The 16467-nt window shown below is 43.5% G+C and overlaps 1 protein-coding gene across 1 annotated transcript; it reads left to right on the top strand.

Annotated features, from left to right (window-relative positions):
• The first annotated feature begins 8925 nt into the window (after positions 1–8925).
• On the top strand, positions 8926–14218 carry CCR9 (C-C motif chemokine receptor 9). Its single transcript, XM_066629176.1, has 3 exons — positions 8926–8985; positions 11826–11888; positions 13121–14218. Exons 1-3 carry the CDS (start codon positions 8926–8928, stop codon positions 14216–14218), a joined length of 1221 nt encoding a protein of 406 aa, XP_066485273.1.
• Positions 14219–16467: the final 2249 nt, after the last annotated feature.

Raw genomic sequence — 16467 nt, 5'->3', positions numbered from 1 at the left:
AGGAGATGAAACGCCCCTTTCCCGAAGGAGACCTCTTGCATCCTTGGTGGCTGACTACAGCGGACTTGGCAGCCTTGGTGGTACCGTGGGTAGCCATTTTGGTGCCAAAGTGGTAGCCATTTTGGTGCTACTGCGCCCCGATGGAGCTGCTGGGGATAAGATTAGGCTGTAAGTGACTTGTAGTGTTGTGATCCAGCCCACCTCTCGGGGAGAGAGGTGCTATGGCAGATGGCAACCAAGCTCTGGAATAAGTAAGATCAGGGACCAAGTCTAGGACACGATGTCAGATTTTCTTTTCATGCTTGTCTATCTAATGGCCATTTGTGTTGTCTGATGAGTATCTCTTGTTTTTCATCAGCAAAGTCTTTTTGCATATGGCTGCTTCCCTTTTGCCTGCTTGCTCTGTCTTAATTAAACTTTCCTCATATTTGGGAGACAGACCAGGGACAGACTGCACTTGCTCCCGGTGTGGAAGGGATTGTCACTCCCGGATTGGCCTTTTCAGCCACACTAGACGCTGTGCCAGAACCACCTTTCAGAGCGCGATACCATAGTCTTTCGAGACTGAAGGTTGCCAATACAATACTTATATTTGGATTTTCCACTTGCCTGGTGTGGTCTCATTGACTCAGTAAAGAGCAATCCTATTATTGCTCACCCTGTGGCAGAGGCATAACTAGTGGCCTTGGTACCCAGGGCAGTTTCTTCACAATGTCACATGATGTTGTGACATCACTTCTGGGTTCTTCAGAGAAGGAGGAAGCACTGGCAGCAGCTGCTTCGCAATTTGGCTGCTCCCCCATCTCTTCTCCTGTTGGGACTCCCCCTTGAAGGGATGCCCTAACAGAATGGGGGCAACAGCCAGATTTCAGAGTGGCTGCTGGCAGTGCCTCCTCCTTCTCTGGAGAACCTGGAAGCCACGGAGAAGGAGATGCTGGCAGAGAAAAATAATTGTGCCCCCTCTTGGCATAGTGCCCGGGGCAGGTGCCCCTCAGGCTCAACCCTAACACCTCTGCCACGTGCTACTGCATCCATTTTTGGTGAACCCGCTGGGAATCTGGGGTTCCCATCATGCGACTTGGAGGGAAGAGCTTCAAAATAGTCCCTCTCTGTCTAGTTTCAGCCTTGGTGAAGAGAGTGAATGGTATAGCTTTATTTTGAGGTGAGTTGGAGATGAAGGAGAGTGCTGGGTCCTCTCCCCTTGGCCAGCACATCCACTGTCATGGAAAATGAGGAGCAACTGAATAAGAGGGCTTTGCTTGGAAATAGTGATTGAAGAAATATTGCTTGATGGTAGAAGTTACAATGATAGGGAAAAAAAAAATCCATAATGTCCACAATGCTGGAAAAAAAATGGGATCTAGAAATATATTTCAGATAGAACATATTTGTTCATCTCTTTGCCACTGATTAAAAAAGAGAGAGAGAAATGGAAAGACTGAGATGCAACTGGAGGAAGTCTGGTCTAGAGGGTAGAGCCTCCATTAGCCCGAAGATAACATCAGAAGGTCACCAGTTCGAGAACACCAGCAACTCCCTGAATGGCGAGACCTTGAAGCACCTGACAAGCCGAGCCGAGTTACATCTGCTCTTCCAGTGAACGAAGAAGTGTCTTGGCTGCCCTCCATGTGAGAGATGAAGGAGCTGCTTGTCAGCCTGCGTGGGAGGCACTGGAGGCCAGAAGTGAGATCAGACTCGGAAGATCCATCTGAAATGTTGTGTGGCTCTTGAAAGAGAGAACCATTTATGATTGTAAAAATCCCCTTGAGAGATTTAGAAATGCCTGCCTATGTAAACTGCCTTGAATAAAGTCAGAGGAGTAATCCGATGACCAGAAAGGTGGTATATAAATACCGAGTTGTTGTTGTTGTTGTTGTTGTTGTTATTATTATTACTGTAAATCCTCCTTCTCATATAGCCACCAGTCAGTTTAAAAAAAGCGATACAACTGCATTTTAAAACCTCTTTTTTATTTTTCACACATAAGTGAGAGCAAGGATCACGAATGCTTTAAATCAGGGGTGGGCAAACAATTTGGCAGGAGGGGCCATATCATCTCTCTGACACTGCATCGGGGGCCAGGGAAAAAAAGAATTAATTTACATTTCAAATTTGAATAAATTTACATAAATGTATATATTAGAGATGGAACTTATATGAATGAATGTTTACTGACCTTATTTATAATACACATGAGAACTATAATACAGGCATGTAGAACCACATGAGAACTATGAACTGTTTTGCTACACACCTCCTGCATGGTGAAAACATACAGACCAAGCCAGAAACTCATGAAGAAATGTTGTTCAGAGGCAAATGGGGGAGGGGGTTAAAATTCTGCCCAGGGAAAAGCAGAAAACACATGGAAACTAAAAGGACTTGCTTTAACTTGGTCCTCAGCTTGCGTCTGGCAGTCACAACTGACAGTCCTGGACAAGCGTGAGCTCTAACAGTCTCTGACGGGCCAGAGGCTCATTGGAGACTGGGGGTGGTCCCTGGGGGCTGGACTTGGGGACCCCAAGGGCTACAAATGGCCTCCAGGCTGCAGTCTGCCCACCCCTGCTGTAAATAGAATTAGGAGACTGAGGTGTGATGCACATACTCCAAGGCAAGCCTGTTAGGAACGCCTGGACATGCTGACAATTTAGAAAACATTGTTACACTGCTTTTATGAAAAGAAGCAAAAAGTGTTTTTTCCCATTTTTGTATCTGTGCAGAAACAGTATTTAAACGAGTGTTATTTCTGTATGACATTTAAGAAAGAAAAAAACAATTTTGTAGATGCTACTAAAGATAGCCATGTCAGCTCTCTGTATTGATTTTGGCTCATTTGAGTCTTATTTTTCTGATGTATTTTCAGAGGGACCAAGTTTCAGTTTTCGTCAGCATCAACTGAACTATGTCTACACCTGACTTTCACCTGTTAAAAACAACAACAAAAATACTTAAAACAGTATGATCAACAAATTGGAGCTGGCGTACTTTGTTTTAAATGGACTTTGTAATAAGCTAGTATTGGGCATTGGCTGCAGTTATTTACCTAGTGGTAAGGCCCATTGAACTCAGTGAGGATTTCTTCTGAGTAAACATGCCTAAGCTTGGCCTATTTAAGGGTCAAAGTACATGTGACAATGTCATTGCAAATCATGCTAGGGCTATTTCTTTTCTAAACAGCATACACTCTGCAGCCTGTTCACGAACAAGATTGTGATGAAAGTCAGTAATAATTGGTCCCTGCTGTGGTCCTGTTCCAGATTGAGCCCCCAATGGGTACTATTTTACAAGGAAAAGAGCTTCTGTTGGTTTTCTGAGAGCTTATTTTCCTGGTAAAATGGCACCTGCAAGGGTTCCAATTTGGAGAGGGCCACAGCAGGGGCAAGGGTAACTGTCCTCTACTTCTCCCTCTAGTCCCAATCCAGATCAGTATCAGCAATCATCAGCTTTCATGATCAGATCTGCTCTCATGTATGTTCTGTTTATGAAAGGAAATAACTCTGGCATGCTCACAATAAACTTATTAACATCACCTGTAGTTTATCCCAACAAGGGCTGCCCAAGGCATTCTCTGCCTAAGGCAAAAGATGAAATGGCACCCCCCTTCCTTTTCAAAAAATCAGCAACACAAAAGCTAACCATTAAAACACACACACACACACACACACACACACACCACACACACAACTCAATCAACAATAATTTTGCTTGCTTGCTTGCTTACTTGGAGTATTTTTACCCCACCTTTCTCCTCAAGGGGACCCAAGGTGACTTACAGATTCAAAAAGGTGCAAAGAGCATGAAATCACTGTTGAAAAAAATCAAAATTGCACAATAAGCTCAAACCCGTAAAGAACATTCTCAGTTGTCATTCAAGCTAATCTTCCACAACCATAAACGTTGACTTTGAAACCAAGTTCAGGATCCCATGTAGAACCAAGCAATTCTTTAAAACTTTTGTACACTGCTGTGACTGCAAATGCCAAGGATGTGGTTCAAGGTTGATATAGTACTAACACAAAGGACACCTGTAAATGGTACTGTGAGAAATCATGTATTAGGGCACGGGTGCCCAAACCCCGGCCCTGGGGCCACTTGTGACCCTCAAGGTCTCTCAATGCGGCCCTCAGGGAGCCCATAGTCTTCAATGAGCCTCTGGCCCTCCAGAGATTTGTTGGAGCCCACACTGGCCCGAGGCAACTGCTCTCAGCATGAGGATGACTGTTTGACCTCTCGCATGAGCTGTGGAATGAGGGCTCCCTCCACTACTTGTTGTTTCACGTCTGTGATGCAGTAGCAGCAGCAAAGGAAAGGCCAGCCTTGCTTTGTACAAGGCCTTTTATAGGCCTTGAGCTATTTCAAGACCTTCATTCATTCATATAAATTCATCTATAATATATTCATTTATGTAAACTTATGTAAATTTATTCAAATGTTAAACGTAAATTAATTCTTTTTTCCCTGGCCCCCGACACAGTGTCAGAGAGACAATGTGGCCCTTCTGCCAAAAACTTTGGACACCCCTGTATTAGGGCATGCTACTGCTATGGAACATAAATGTTTGGTGGACATACTAAAGAATTGGTTGTGCTTCTCGTGCAAGTTATGGAAGCAATATGTGCGTAACCTTTTGTGATATGCAGAGATTTAAAAGGCAGGAAATTTAACATTAAACCTTTCGCATGTATAGCAGGAATAACTGTCAGGCCCTTTTTTCCCCTTGTTGCTTTATAAACATGAAGAAAATATTTGCTGCCTATATTTAGAAGTACCAAGCTTTATCTTTCAACGAAAGAAAAATCTGGCAACTTTCTTCTGTGTTCCTTTACACTTTGGACATTTTCCTTTCAGTACTGAAAACTGTCATATAAATTTGTATGGGTGAATTAAAAATGAAATGATCCATGCATATTGCAAGAAAAAAATGCACTGGATTATATTGGATTTAATAAAAACTTTTTGAAGGTCATAGAATTCCTGAAAGCCTGGGAAAGAAATGAATACAATTCTAATTCTGCAATAGCTCCCCTAAAACAAACCAAAAAAAGCCTTTGACTAAAACTACACCTACACCTACAATTGTCATGCAGTTTTGCTCTTGACTGTGATTCTAGTTTAGACCTCAAACTGGTGATTTTCTATAACCAACAGTTTTTTTTTGGAAAAAAAATCTGTCTTTGCCTTTCTGAACTAGGAGAAAAAACAAAATTCTTTATTATTAAATCAAGAATTCATTGAATTTGGTGAGACATGCACTGAACTGCATGATAATTCTTGTGTGTTTTTCAAAATACACACAAACACACATTTTGTGTGGGGGGGGGTAAAAAGGGAAGAAAGTGAAGCTGGCAAGGAAAAACACACACACATGCACACACCACACATGGATGTTCAGTGTGGCACAATGGCCACTGACAGCACACTGAGCGGAGTGCTCAGTTGGTGGACATTTTGGTAGCATTGCCTCAAGAGAAAGCAGTGTTCCATCTGTCACTGGATCCCATTGCAGCCACCACAGCTGGTAAGGCAGCAACAGGGGCAGGGAGGTGAAACAGGGCATGGAGGGGGGAGGAATGGGGTGGGGAGGATGTGGGAGGGGAGGATCCAGCAGCATTGACATGCAGCGGATCTTACCCCATCATTTTTCAGCCTCCTCACCCCCTTTCCCCACCCCTCCTTTTTGGACTTGTGCCAGCTAAAGAGCTGGTGCAGGTCTGAAGAGACCCTTTGTGGAGAAGGAGGGTCAAGGAGCAGTAAAGGGATTTAAATCTCCTTTCCCCTCCAAAGCCTCCTGATCTGCCCTCCCTCCACTGGATACAGCATGTTCCTTTTCAGCATGGCTGCACCAGTGCGGAAGGGGAAAGATAGGATTGGGCCCTAAGTCTCAACTGCCATGCAGCTATGGGAGGTACTGAGGTCTCCCTTTAGACCAGCCGTTTTCACTCTTTTTCATTTCATGGCACACTGACAAGGTGCTAAAATTGTCAAGGCATACCATCAGTTTTTTTGACAATTGACAAGACACACTGCACTACTGGTGTGGGGCTCACATCCCCCTATGGCCCTATTACTAAATGACTTTTGGGCGCACCCGTGGATCATTTGTGTCACACCAATGTGCTATGGCACAGTGGTTGCTTTAGACCAAAAGTTGTACACTGAAGCATGAGATGGAAGCAGCTCTCGTCTTTGAAGTTGCAAAAGATGACCAGTTGCTTCCTGTTTTTTATATAGCTATCATGACATTGTGTTGTCAGGAAAGGTTGCTTTTTTGGGGGGGGCGCTTTCTAAAGATTCTAAAGGTTGCAGAGTCAACTCACCCCCATCTTTTTATCCTCACAGTTGGATAGTTATTAATTTTACTGAAAGATTTTTAGCTGTATCTTAGTTGAAGTATTAAAATTGAATCAGCTGGAGAGCACCTACCCAATGAAGGACAGACCAGGAACTTGGGGGCTGTGGTTCACCACACTGCTCAAACTGGGACCCACCCAAGCCAGCAATAAAAGAACCTGTTGCAAACGCATCTACATTACGGAGTCCCTGAGCCTCTCTTGGACACTTGCACGTTAAGGAAGCATCACTAAAGCAGTATCTAAAGAAGAACCACACAACCTGGTGAGTATCTTCTACCCCATGGTAGTCTTTATTCTAATGCAATTTTCCCCCTCCCTTATTATGCAATCCTGCAGCCAATGCCTCTGTTAAAAAATTTAAACATATTGAATTGTATCCTCCTAAGAAAGTTAATTTTGACTAAGCACAGTTGAAATAAATCAGACCAGTTTGTCATGAATAATTATGCCCCATTTCATTGGGGCTTGCTGCTTAATCCTATGCACGTCTGCTGAGAAATAAGTCCTATTGTCTTGAATAGCATTTTCTCCCAGGAAAGTGTGTTGACCCCAGTGGGATTTACTTCTGAGAAGAGATGCCTAGAATTGGGCTGTCAGTCATTACTAGCTATCTTAGGATACAACTCACTGGAATAAATGTATGTTTACTGAAATGTGTAGTCATTCCAATGGGATTATCACATTCTCAAAAAGAAGTATATATCCATACAAACTTATGCCATTTTAATTTCATTCCATACACATGACCCAAAAAACTGAAATTACAAATTGGTCTGTTTGGCAATTTGGGAAATCCATAGGTATTATACATTTAAACAAACATTTTTAGTTTATTGTGTTATTTCATGGTTTCATAAGAGTATACACCCTCAAATGCATGTACACTATTATGTATGACACTATTATGAAATGTATGGAATAATACAATCTGAAGCATAACGTGATCAACTTTGCATTTGCTAATTTTGGGGCAAAGGTCAAGATTGTCCAACAATCATAAGAGATTAATCTAAATTACAAGAAATCTATGTTCTGCAGATGTAATCTCTGCAGCATAATCCATCCCTAGAAATATAATGATTACAACTGTCATTTATGTTCCATTTGCAAATGAGAACTGCAGTACATGACATGTACCACAAATTGTTTTAACAGTATTGGTATCAGAGACACTAAATGAGTGTCCAGTATATGATCAGCAGAGTGAGTAGTTTTTAAATTGCCACCATGCAGTCTGATCTTTTGCATACTTACTGGGAAATAAGTCCCACAGTGCTCCATGGATTTTACTTCCAAGTAAGTCTTCAGTCCTGAGAGCATCCCCCCCCCCCGAATATGGTGGGACTTACTTGTGAGTAGACATGCATTGATTGCACTGTGGGGCTGCAATCCAATGCACACTTACCTGGGAGTAAGCTCCATTGAACTCAGTAGCTTCATTTATTTACTTTTATACATTTTTTTTTCTTCTAAAAAGCACATTTATATGCTGCTTTTCAAACAAAAGTTTTCCAAGCACAGGATTGCAGTCTTGGAGAGTGAAATCAGATTGTCAAGCTGATAGCGCTTGATCACACAGCACAAGGAAGTGAATTGAATAGTGGGTCTGCTGCACATCATAATGACATTTTTAATTAGTAGTAATGAAACCAGCGGGGAATGAAGAAACTAGCTCACAGAATATTTTTCACTTCCCCTTAAGAAATGGTTATTTAACCCAGCAATGGGGTTTCTGAGACAAAGTTGCTGGTGTTAATCGCTTGTGAGGGAGCTAGTTGGTGTTAATGGAGCTGAGGCAGAGCTTTTCAGACGGGGGCGTCGTGACGCCCCAGCCTGTGGGCCCTGGCCTGTTTCCCCTTAAGGGGTGGGAACAGCCAGGAGGCAGGGAGGAGGCAGCGTCGCAATCCCCAGGATCACACTGCTCAGGGGGGCTGCAGGGGCTTGGGTACATTTACCAGAGCCCCTGCAGCCCCCCCGGGGGTGCGGGGAGCCCTATGCAGCTGTCTGCAGGGCTCCCTGAAGCTTCACAAGTGAAAGTGGAACGATCACGCTCACTCCACTTTCACTTTTGAAGCATTGGGGAGCACTGCGGACAGCCGCACAGGGCTGCCCACACCTCCGGGAGGCTGCAGGAGGCTCTGGTAAGTGTACCCAAGCCCCTGCAGCCCCCCAGCCCCTGCCCCCACAAGAACTTACTGCGACTTTCAAACTCCCTGGGAGTTTGAAAACCACAGAGCTGAGGGATTAAAGCAGTCCCAAACACAGTGAAACTGACTTTTGTTAAGAGCTTTCCTTGAACACAGAGAGAACAGCAGCCATTGGTACACATAGACAGAAACAAAAAGAAAAGAAGACTCTAGTCTAAACATATCACATGGCAAGTCATAAGAACATAAGAAGAGCTTTGCTGGATCAGGTGAAAGGCCCGTCTAGTCCAGCTTCCTGCAACTCACAGTGGCTCACCAGATGCCTTGGAGCACACAGCAAGATACCTACATCCTGTTGCCACTCCCTTGCATCTGGCATTTAGAATCGGCCTACTTCTAAAACCAAGAGGTTGTGTATACCCATCATGGCAGGTGTCATCCTCACATCTTGTGGCAAGAAGTTCCACAGATTCATTACATACTGGGTAAAGAAACGTTTTCTTTTTTCTGTTCTAACTTTCTAAGTCATCATACGCAGTGGTTTGTTAGGTGGATCAGCTCACATCAGCTCACATCACAACTTTTGTCAAAACAGCTGCATGTGGCAGTGAGGATAAGTCATGTGGGGCCTAACTGCCCCAAAGTCTGCAGTTTATAACAGTCTTAAATTGGAGTGCGTTAAGCAGACTCGGTATGGATTAGCCTCACTAGGTGCTTCATAGGATTTGCACCCAAGTCTTTTGGGATGAAGGACAGACAATCATGGGTATTCTCCTAATTTTAGAAAATATGAAGTTGTCAGAGCAGCCCAATACTATATTTCCATGTGCCTGAGGGAACAACGGCGCCAAAATGGCTGACTTTCGCCCCCCTTTCCCTGAGGAAAGCCCCAGGCCCTGCAATGGGGCTTCTCAAGTCTATGCCAGCTATTTTGTTTCAGTTCCACCCCCTCCTGGGCCAGTTCCTCCCCCACCCTGCCATCCGTCACCCTGGAATGCCCCCTGCTCCAAAAGGCTGCACCGCTGCCTGGTGGGCGGTCTTCCTTACTTCTAGCAGCCATACGGCATCCTCCCGTCACCTGACCAACTGGTGCAGGCCTGGCACCGGTGCTCCTTACCCTGCCATAAGTGTGCTTTCCAGAGGTGTCATAGAGGACTAGCAAACCTCCCTCCCCAGTTCCACCTTCAGATGCTAAGTGATCATTTTCCTTCAGTTTCAAAATCCCTCAGCTGGGTGATTCATGTGAGGAAGAGCTGCCACTTTAAAGCAACCTCGGATGGGGAGCATTTCTCTCCAATATCTTTCTCCGTAAAGGGCACCCTATGTTCTGTTCAGGTTACAAGCAATATGAGCAGCAAATACCCTATAGATAGATTTTTAAAAGCTGTGGCATAGGTTGATCCAGTGAGAGTTCTTTGAATGATATAATTTCAATTTTCATTTCTACCATTTGTTTGACTGCACAACAGTCTCATACAACTTCACAAACTTTTGAAAAATAGATCAAGTCCTGTTTAATGACAATGGAAAGGACATTTTCATAAGGGACACAAATGATGCCTTTTTTGGTTTGCATTTCCTGTATCTGTAATCCAAATGTCCGACTCACATTGGGCAGAAGGTATGTTCAGTTTATAAATGGTTCTCCTCCACTTTGCACATGAATAACAGGTGGTGCTCATAGACAGCATAACAGGCCGTAATTGCTTGCTGTGCCATTAAGGGAGAATGTACTTAAGCACAAGACACCTACATATCCCTGCAACCAGTTTAAATGTTATCATTTCCTTCTGGACCAAGCTAGAAATTAGTACAAACTAGAAACTGTCTAGAGCAGATGGTTACAACGTATAACTTTAAATGAAAGATGCTGCTATCAGGACTTGGAGAACAACAGGAGAAGGGGGCTGCTCAATTTTTTCCCCCTCTTCTGAAGAAAACTACGTTCAAAATCTCTGCTTTTCTACTTGCAGGGGGGAAAGACACAGGGATGCTTATCTTTCTCCTTATGAATGGCAAATAGTAGGGCGAGAGCAGATTTTAAAGGGAAAATGGCCAGGGAGGAAGAGTTACGCAGCCCCTCCTACTGTTTTTCTGCTCAAAATCCCTGTCCTGGACAAGAAAAGTCAGGACGGTACACATTTGCCTTATCACTTGTAGTTCAGCACTCAAAGGACTACAATGTGTACTTTTAGGAGAGTGCTACAATTCTAAGAAAGTTCTCAAACCCTTTCTTGCAAAGCACCTGCACTTCCTCAGGCTTCTTTTGTCAAAGCTATGAACATGGAAACCATTTTAGCTTATATCGCAGAGATGCGTTAGGATGACTTGGGCACAGTCTGTATCTGCTTACCATTGCAATTGAAAGACCAGTTAAGCTGAAGTGGGAAAGGGCAGGAATGCATAGAGCAGGGGTGGCCAAACCGTGGCTTGTGAGCTACATGTGGTTCTTTGATACATGAATGCTTGATTCGTGGAAATATGTTGGCTGAGCTTCTTTTTGCATCCCAATTAATACAAAAGGTAAATAAGAAATTTTCAAGCTTATAAAGGTATAAACTGAGAATACACTGGATTAAAACGTAAGTTTAATGTTCCTGGTAAGTAAATATGTTTAAGAATTGAAATGTGTCTTAAATATTGCAGCTCTCAAACATCTCTCTTCTGGCTCTCAAACAACTGATGTTTACTGTATGTGGCTGTTAAGCAAGTTTGGTCAGCCCCGGCATAGATATTTTAATGGTATAAAAAAATTCTAGAAGCAAGGGTAATGTGTAGGAAGAAATGTCGGCCCAAAATGTGTTGAGTTTAGGCTATCCATTTCATATTTCAAAATAGAAACCACATAGAACATGCAGACCTGTTTGCATGTGAGTCTCTCTCCCCCCCCCCCCGCTATTCTAGTACAAGGGGGAAAACCCCACCCAGCTATGAGTATTGTTTTGGATCTTAACAACTGCAAGTAGAGTTTCAGTTTGGAATGGGATTTTGTAGATGGCTTGGGGTGTGGCATGAGGGGTTGCAATTGGGGGAGGAAATTGGACAGCCTCCTAACATGCCTAGGGGCCCAAACTTTCCAGTGCTATTGCAGCCACAAGGCAGCCCCAAGGTAAGGGAACAAGTGTTCCCTTACTTTGAGGAGACCTCTGTGACTGCCAGCACACCACAGGTTGCCGCGCACACCCCATTGGTAGGACTTCATTGGAGCTGGAAAGTTGAATAGAATCAGGCCCCTATAGTACCCTCTTTCATAGGATACCATTGGCTCCAAGCCGTTGCTTAACTGTACAACAGTGTAAAAAGTTCTACTCAATTGTTCTTGTAGGAGAGCATCACCTTTTCCTCACTACCGAATGAAGGTTTAAGTCAAAAGATCTTGATTGTCATGGTGAGTATAAACATATAAAGCCTGAGCATCCAGGAGAAGGCTGGGATGTTTTGGCTTCCAGACCAATGCTTGGAGTGCTCCCAGGAATATGACTGTTAGCTGCCCCAGAACTACAAGCAATGCTGGTGCCAGGTTGTTGGAGGCCCTGTAACAAAACCCTGAACTATGCCTGCCATCTCCTAATGATGCATTGGGTGCTATCACTGCCACCAGTATGGAGAACTTGAGGTCAGCCTGGCTAAGAGGTCAGCCTCTGATAGGCCTCGGTTCTCAGCCACTGCCTAACTTGGCTGACCCCTCACATCACCCCATCTATAAAAACAGCTCATCCACCCCATCCTGTAGTCATATTATTTTTGAAACTGATTGGGCACTTTGGTCCCACAATTTTCAAAGACATGGAGTGGGAGATAACCCACATATTTCTTGCAACCCCCCAAAACATCAAGGAACATAATGACAGATAAGTGATGGGACACTCTTTTCTGCAGAACTGCATCACCCATACTGACAGTTTGCAGTTTTAACTTGTGAAACACTTACACCCATTTCCCCCCCTCATCTTCTGTACATCACAGCACAGAGACAAGATCGATTTCTGCAGTGAAGAAAAATTAGATGTTTTTGCTCCATGTGTCTTGGAGCAGCTAAATAAAGCAGGTCTCTGATGTTCACCATTCAAAAAAATCATAATGTGACCTGCGTAACCATCCCACTGTTCCAATACATCTGCATTTCATATACCTTCAATAAAGCATGTTCAGACTCACATAAGCTGGCATTGTTTCCTGCATGTATCGGAAAAACCTGTCATGCAATCCAATCCTATCCTTTCTACCCGCGGAATGCACATTCTGCTGGCAGAAGTGAGAGGATGCTGGCAGGAATGAGTTCCACCATTGAGCGCAACAAGGCTGCCAGTACAATGGTTGGCGGCTGTGTGCAGGGCCAGGAGAGAGGCCATTTTCCATTGGCACTCGTGAGTTGGTCATGGGAGTGTGCAGTGACTGGAACAGGGCAGAGAGGGGAGAACTTGGGCTTTCTTGGGATGTCATTTGAAAACCACTGCTATAAGCATTGATTTAGTTTCTCTGAATTCAACATTAGAAGGAAACTAATTCTCCAGTCCCAATTCTTTTTTTTTAAATGTTTATGAAAGACTGAGAGCGTCCTCTAATTGCTCGCTATCTAAATATTTCTGAAGAATAACACAATCTGATGTTCTTTTGTAGGCTGTTCCAAATATCTGGGATCCAACAGATGATCCACCTTCAGAAAATCTCTTTAATCAATCAAACCTCTTCTGTGAAAAGAGTCACGTCAAGCTATTTGCTAAAACGTTCCTGACAACATTTTTCTGGCTTGTGTTCTTTGTAGGAACAGTAGGAAATGCCTTAGTCATTCTGGTTTACTGGAGGTATAGGGGCAAGAAGAACCTGACAGACAGATACTTAATTCATTTAACTATTGCTGATCTGCTCTTCCTCTTCACTCTTCCTTTCTGGGCCACAGCAGCTTGGGACGGTTGGAATTTTAAGACCGTAATGTGTAAAATTGTCAACAGCATGTACAAGATCAATTTCTATAGCTGTATGCTGTTTCTAATGTGTATCAGTTTTGACAGGTACATTGTGGTCGTCCAGCCAAGGGGAGCACATCATTTAAGACGAAATAGGCTTATGCACCATAAATTAATTTGTTTTGTGGCCTGGCTTGTTGCCATTGCCCTGTGCATTCCAGAAATCATGTACAGCCGAACTGTTCATGCTAGCAATACTACTGCTTGCCAAATGATGTATCCACCCCATGTTAACAGAGCCATCAAAGTTGCTGACTTGTCTTTGAAAATTGTGATAGGATTTCTCCTTCCACTTCTTGTCATGGTTGTTTGTTACATCCGGGTAGCCCGTACTCTTTTCCAAGCCAGAAGAACCCCGAAGCACAAGTCACTGAGGATGATCACCCTTATAATTTTAGCCTTTCTTCTCTCACAATTCCCCTACAATAGCATTTTGCTGGTGAAAACCACATTTCTGTATTTTCCAACCACAAAGAACTGCGAAACATCAGATAGCATTGAGATTGGATTCCAGCTAGCACAAAGCATTGCTTTTCTTCACAGCTGTCTGAACCCTTTCCTCTACTTCTTTGCTGGGGAAAGATTCCGCCAAGCTTTCTTTCAGATGTTGAAATGCACAGCCCATTGTCAAGTTAATAGCCCTGAACAATGCAATTCCGTCTATGACTGCCAAGAAGAGGAGTCAGGATGGTCTAGTGCTTTGTTTGGACGATCAAAAATGAGACAGTCTTTCAGTCTGAGCTCTCCTTAGGATTTTTCATTACACCATCAAGCTTCTATGGAGACTTCTTTGGCTACATGCAGCAGATGGAGTGGTCTCTAGTTATATCCTAAATTTAGTGAATTATGACTAAGGAAGGGGCAGCTCAGTCCAACACAACTCCCCAAGTGGTGATGCAGCTGCGCCAACGTGGTGCCTGCTGAATCCCATGGCAGAGTTTCTGCCTCTGGGAGCCTCATCGGGTAAGAGAACATTTGTTCCATTGCCTTGAGATAAGCCTGCACTAGCCCACTAGCCTACTTGGATCTGCGCCAGCTATATAGCTGGTGCAAGTCCGTGTGGACTCAGGTTGGGGGACTGAGACTGGGAAGGATGTCAGGACACTGGTATACACCACTGCTTCCAACAGCATTCCCTTCCCAGCCCTGATCCTGTCAGCAAAATCTCTGTTGCAGGTCCAAGGAGACCCATGGTGAAGCAGGAGGTTCATGGAGGGCTAAAGGGATTTGAACCTCCTTTCCCTTCTGAAGCCTCCCAACCTGCCTCCTCACTGGATAAAGTGCATTCCTTTTTGACATTGTTCCACCATTGGGGGAGAAGACTAGGATTGGGCTGCAAATGTTGCAGGGCCTAACTATACATTACATTAAATGTATAATTTGATTCTCTGTGTTTTGCTTTTTCTTACTGTAATTACTGTCACCAGTGTGGGGGGGGGGGCAGGGCTTCAGGACTGAGACTGTGGTATTGGGAGGGGAACTTAACCCTTTCTCCCTGATACAGCCCTGATCTGGCTCAAAGACCCTTGCACGTGGCTTGTATTTTTCCTAGAAAGGAAGCTCCCATTGGTGTCATTGTGAACTGAGTACCACATGCTCTAGGGGAGGCAGGAGGCCAGGGTTATACTGATGTTTTAACTACCACCTATTCCACCTGAGGCTGCTGCAAAGTGTAATGTTACTAACAGCCCAATCCTATCCAATTTTCCAGCTCCAGTGCAACCAAAATGCAGCCCCAGGGTAAGTGAACAAATGTTCCCATACCTTGAGGAGACCTCTGATGCTGCATCCCCAACACAGGAAGCAGTGCTTACCCTATAGGCACTGGAAAATTGGATAGAATTGGGACCTCAGGTTGCAATCCTAACCACACTTTCCTGAGAGTAAGCCCCATTGAACATAATAGGACACTTCTGAGTAGACCTGGTTAGGTTTAGGACTGTGCCCTTAATATCAGATTAAATGTGTATTTAGTATTTGTTTTGTAAGTTGTTTTAAGAGTTTATAGCTAAAAAGTAACAAAGAAATGAAGCAAATAAATGCATACTATGCATACATACTTGTATTATCTGAACAACAAATAATTGTCTGAAAAAGGGACACTTTTGCAGAGAAAAATTAGCTAAAGTAGTATACAATTGGAAAAAGAGAATGAATTAAGGGGGGAGCACACAGGGTATTTTCACATTCTGTTAAACCATCATCACTTCTACACAGATGACGACTGATTTTGTGATAAGTACACATGGGACAATAAGGACCATTTATTTAGTTAGCTGTGCTCTATAAACCACTTTGTGGGATTCATTTTTGTTGAAAAGTGGAATATAAATATTTGTAGTAGTAGTAATTCTTAATCATGGTGATGATTCCACTTTCCCCCTGAAGTGCCTATTTAACTGTACCAGAAGGCAGTCTGCCAGGTTAATTTACTAACCAAGGGTACAATTCAGTCAAAGACAGGTGTATCTTGGGGGGGGGGGGGCAGTTCAACATTACATTTTTAATGCATACACAAAAAATATAATGTATGATTGAGAACAACACATGTGGGAACGCAGGTACAGGTATACTAATCAGAGAGCCAGGATTTGCTACAGCTCCTTCCCTTAGTGGCATGTGATCAGATTTGTTCCTGAATAATGTGTGGAATAGTCATAAATTCCACTGAAATTAGTAAAGCTAAAATGCAGGGTTAACTGCTTGATTTCTTGGGCCTGAAATTGCAACTACCTTTTTTTAGATATCCCTTCTGTGACTGGTGCTGCTTCCATATTATCAAGAAATCTTTTTGACTCACCTTGAAAAAAGAATGCCTCTTCTGTATTCCTTGCACATATAGATGTGGTCCTTCATATACTTCCCATAGTGAAGAACATATCTCACAGACCTGCTAGCAAGATGTTATGGTAGCATAGATTCTCAGAAGACCTATGGGACTAGTATTCTCTGTTTTGCTGAGGGCATTCACAGGTCATGAACACATTTACATAAAACCAA

This window comes from Tiliqua scincoides, chromosome 5 (assembly GCF_035046505.1).
Source record: "Tiliqua scincoides isolate rTilSci1 chromosome 5, rTilSci1.hap2, whole genome shotgun sequence".
Taxonomy (NCBI): Eukaryota; Metazoa; Chordata; class Lepidosauria; order Squamata; family Scincidae; genus Tiliqua; species Tiliqua scincoides.
Note: the sequence above shows the minus strand (reverse complement) of the source record. Positions and strands in the feature narration are given on the sequence as shown.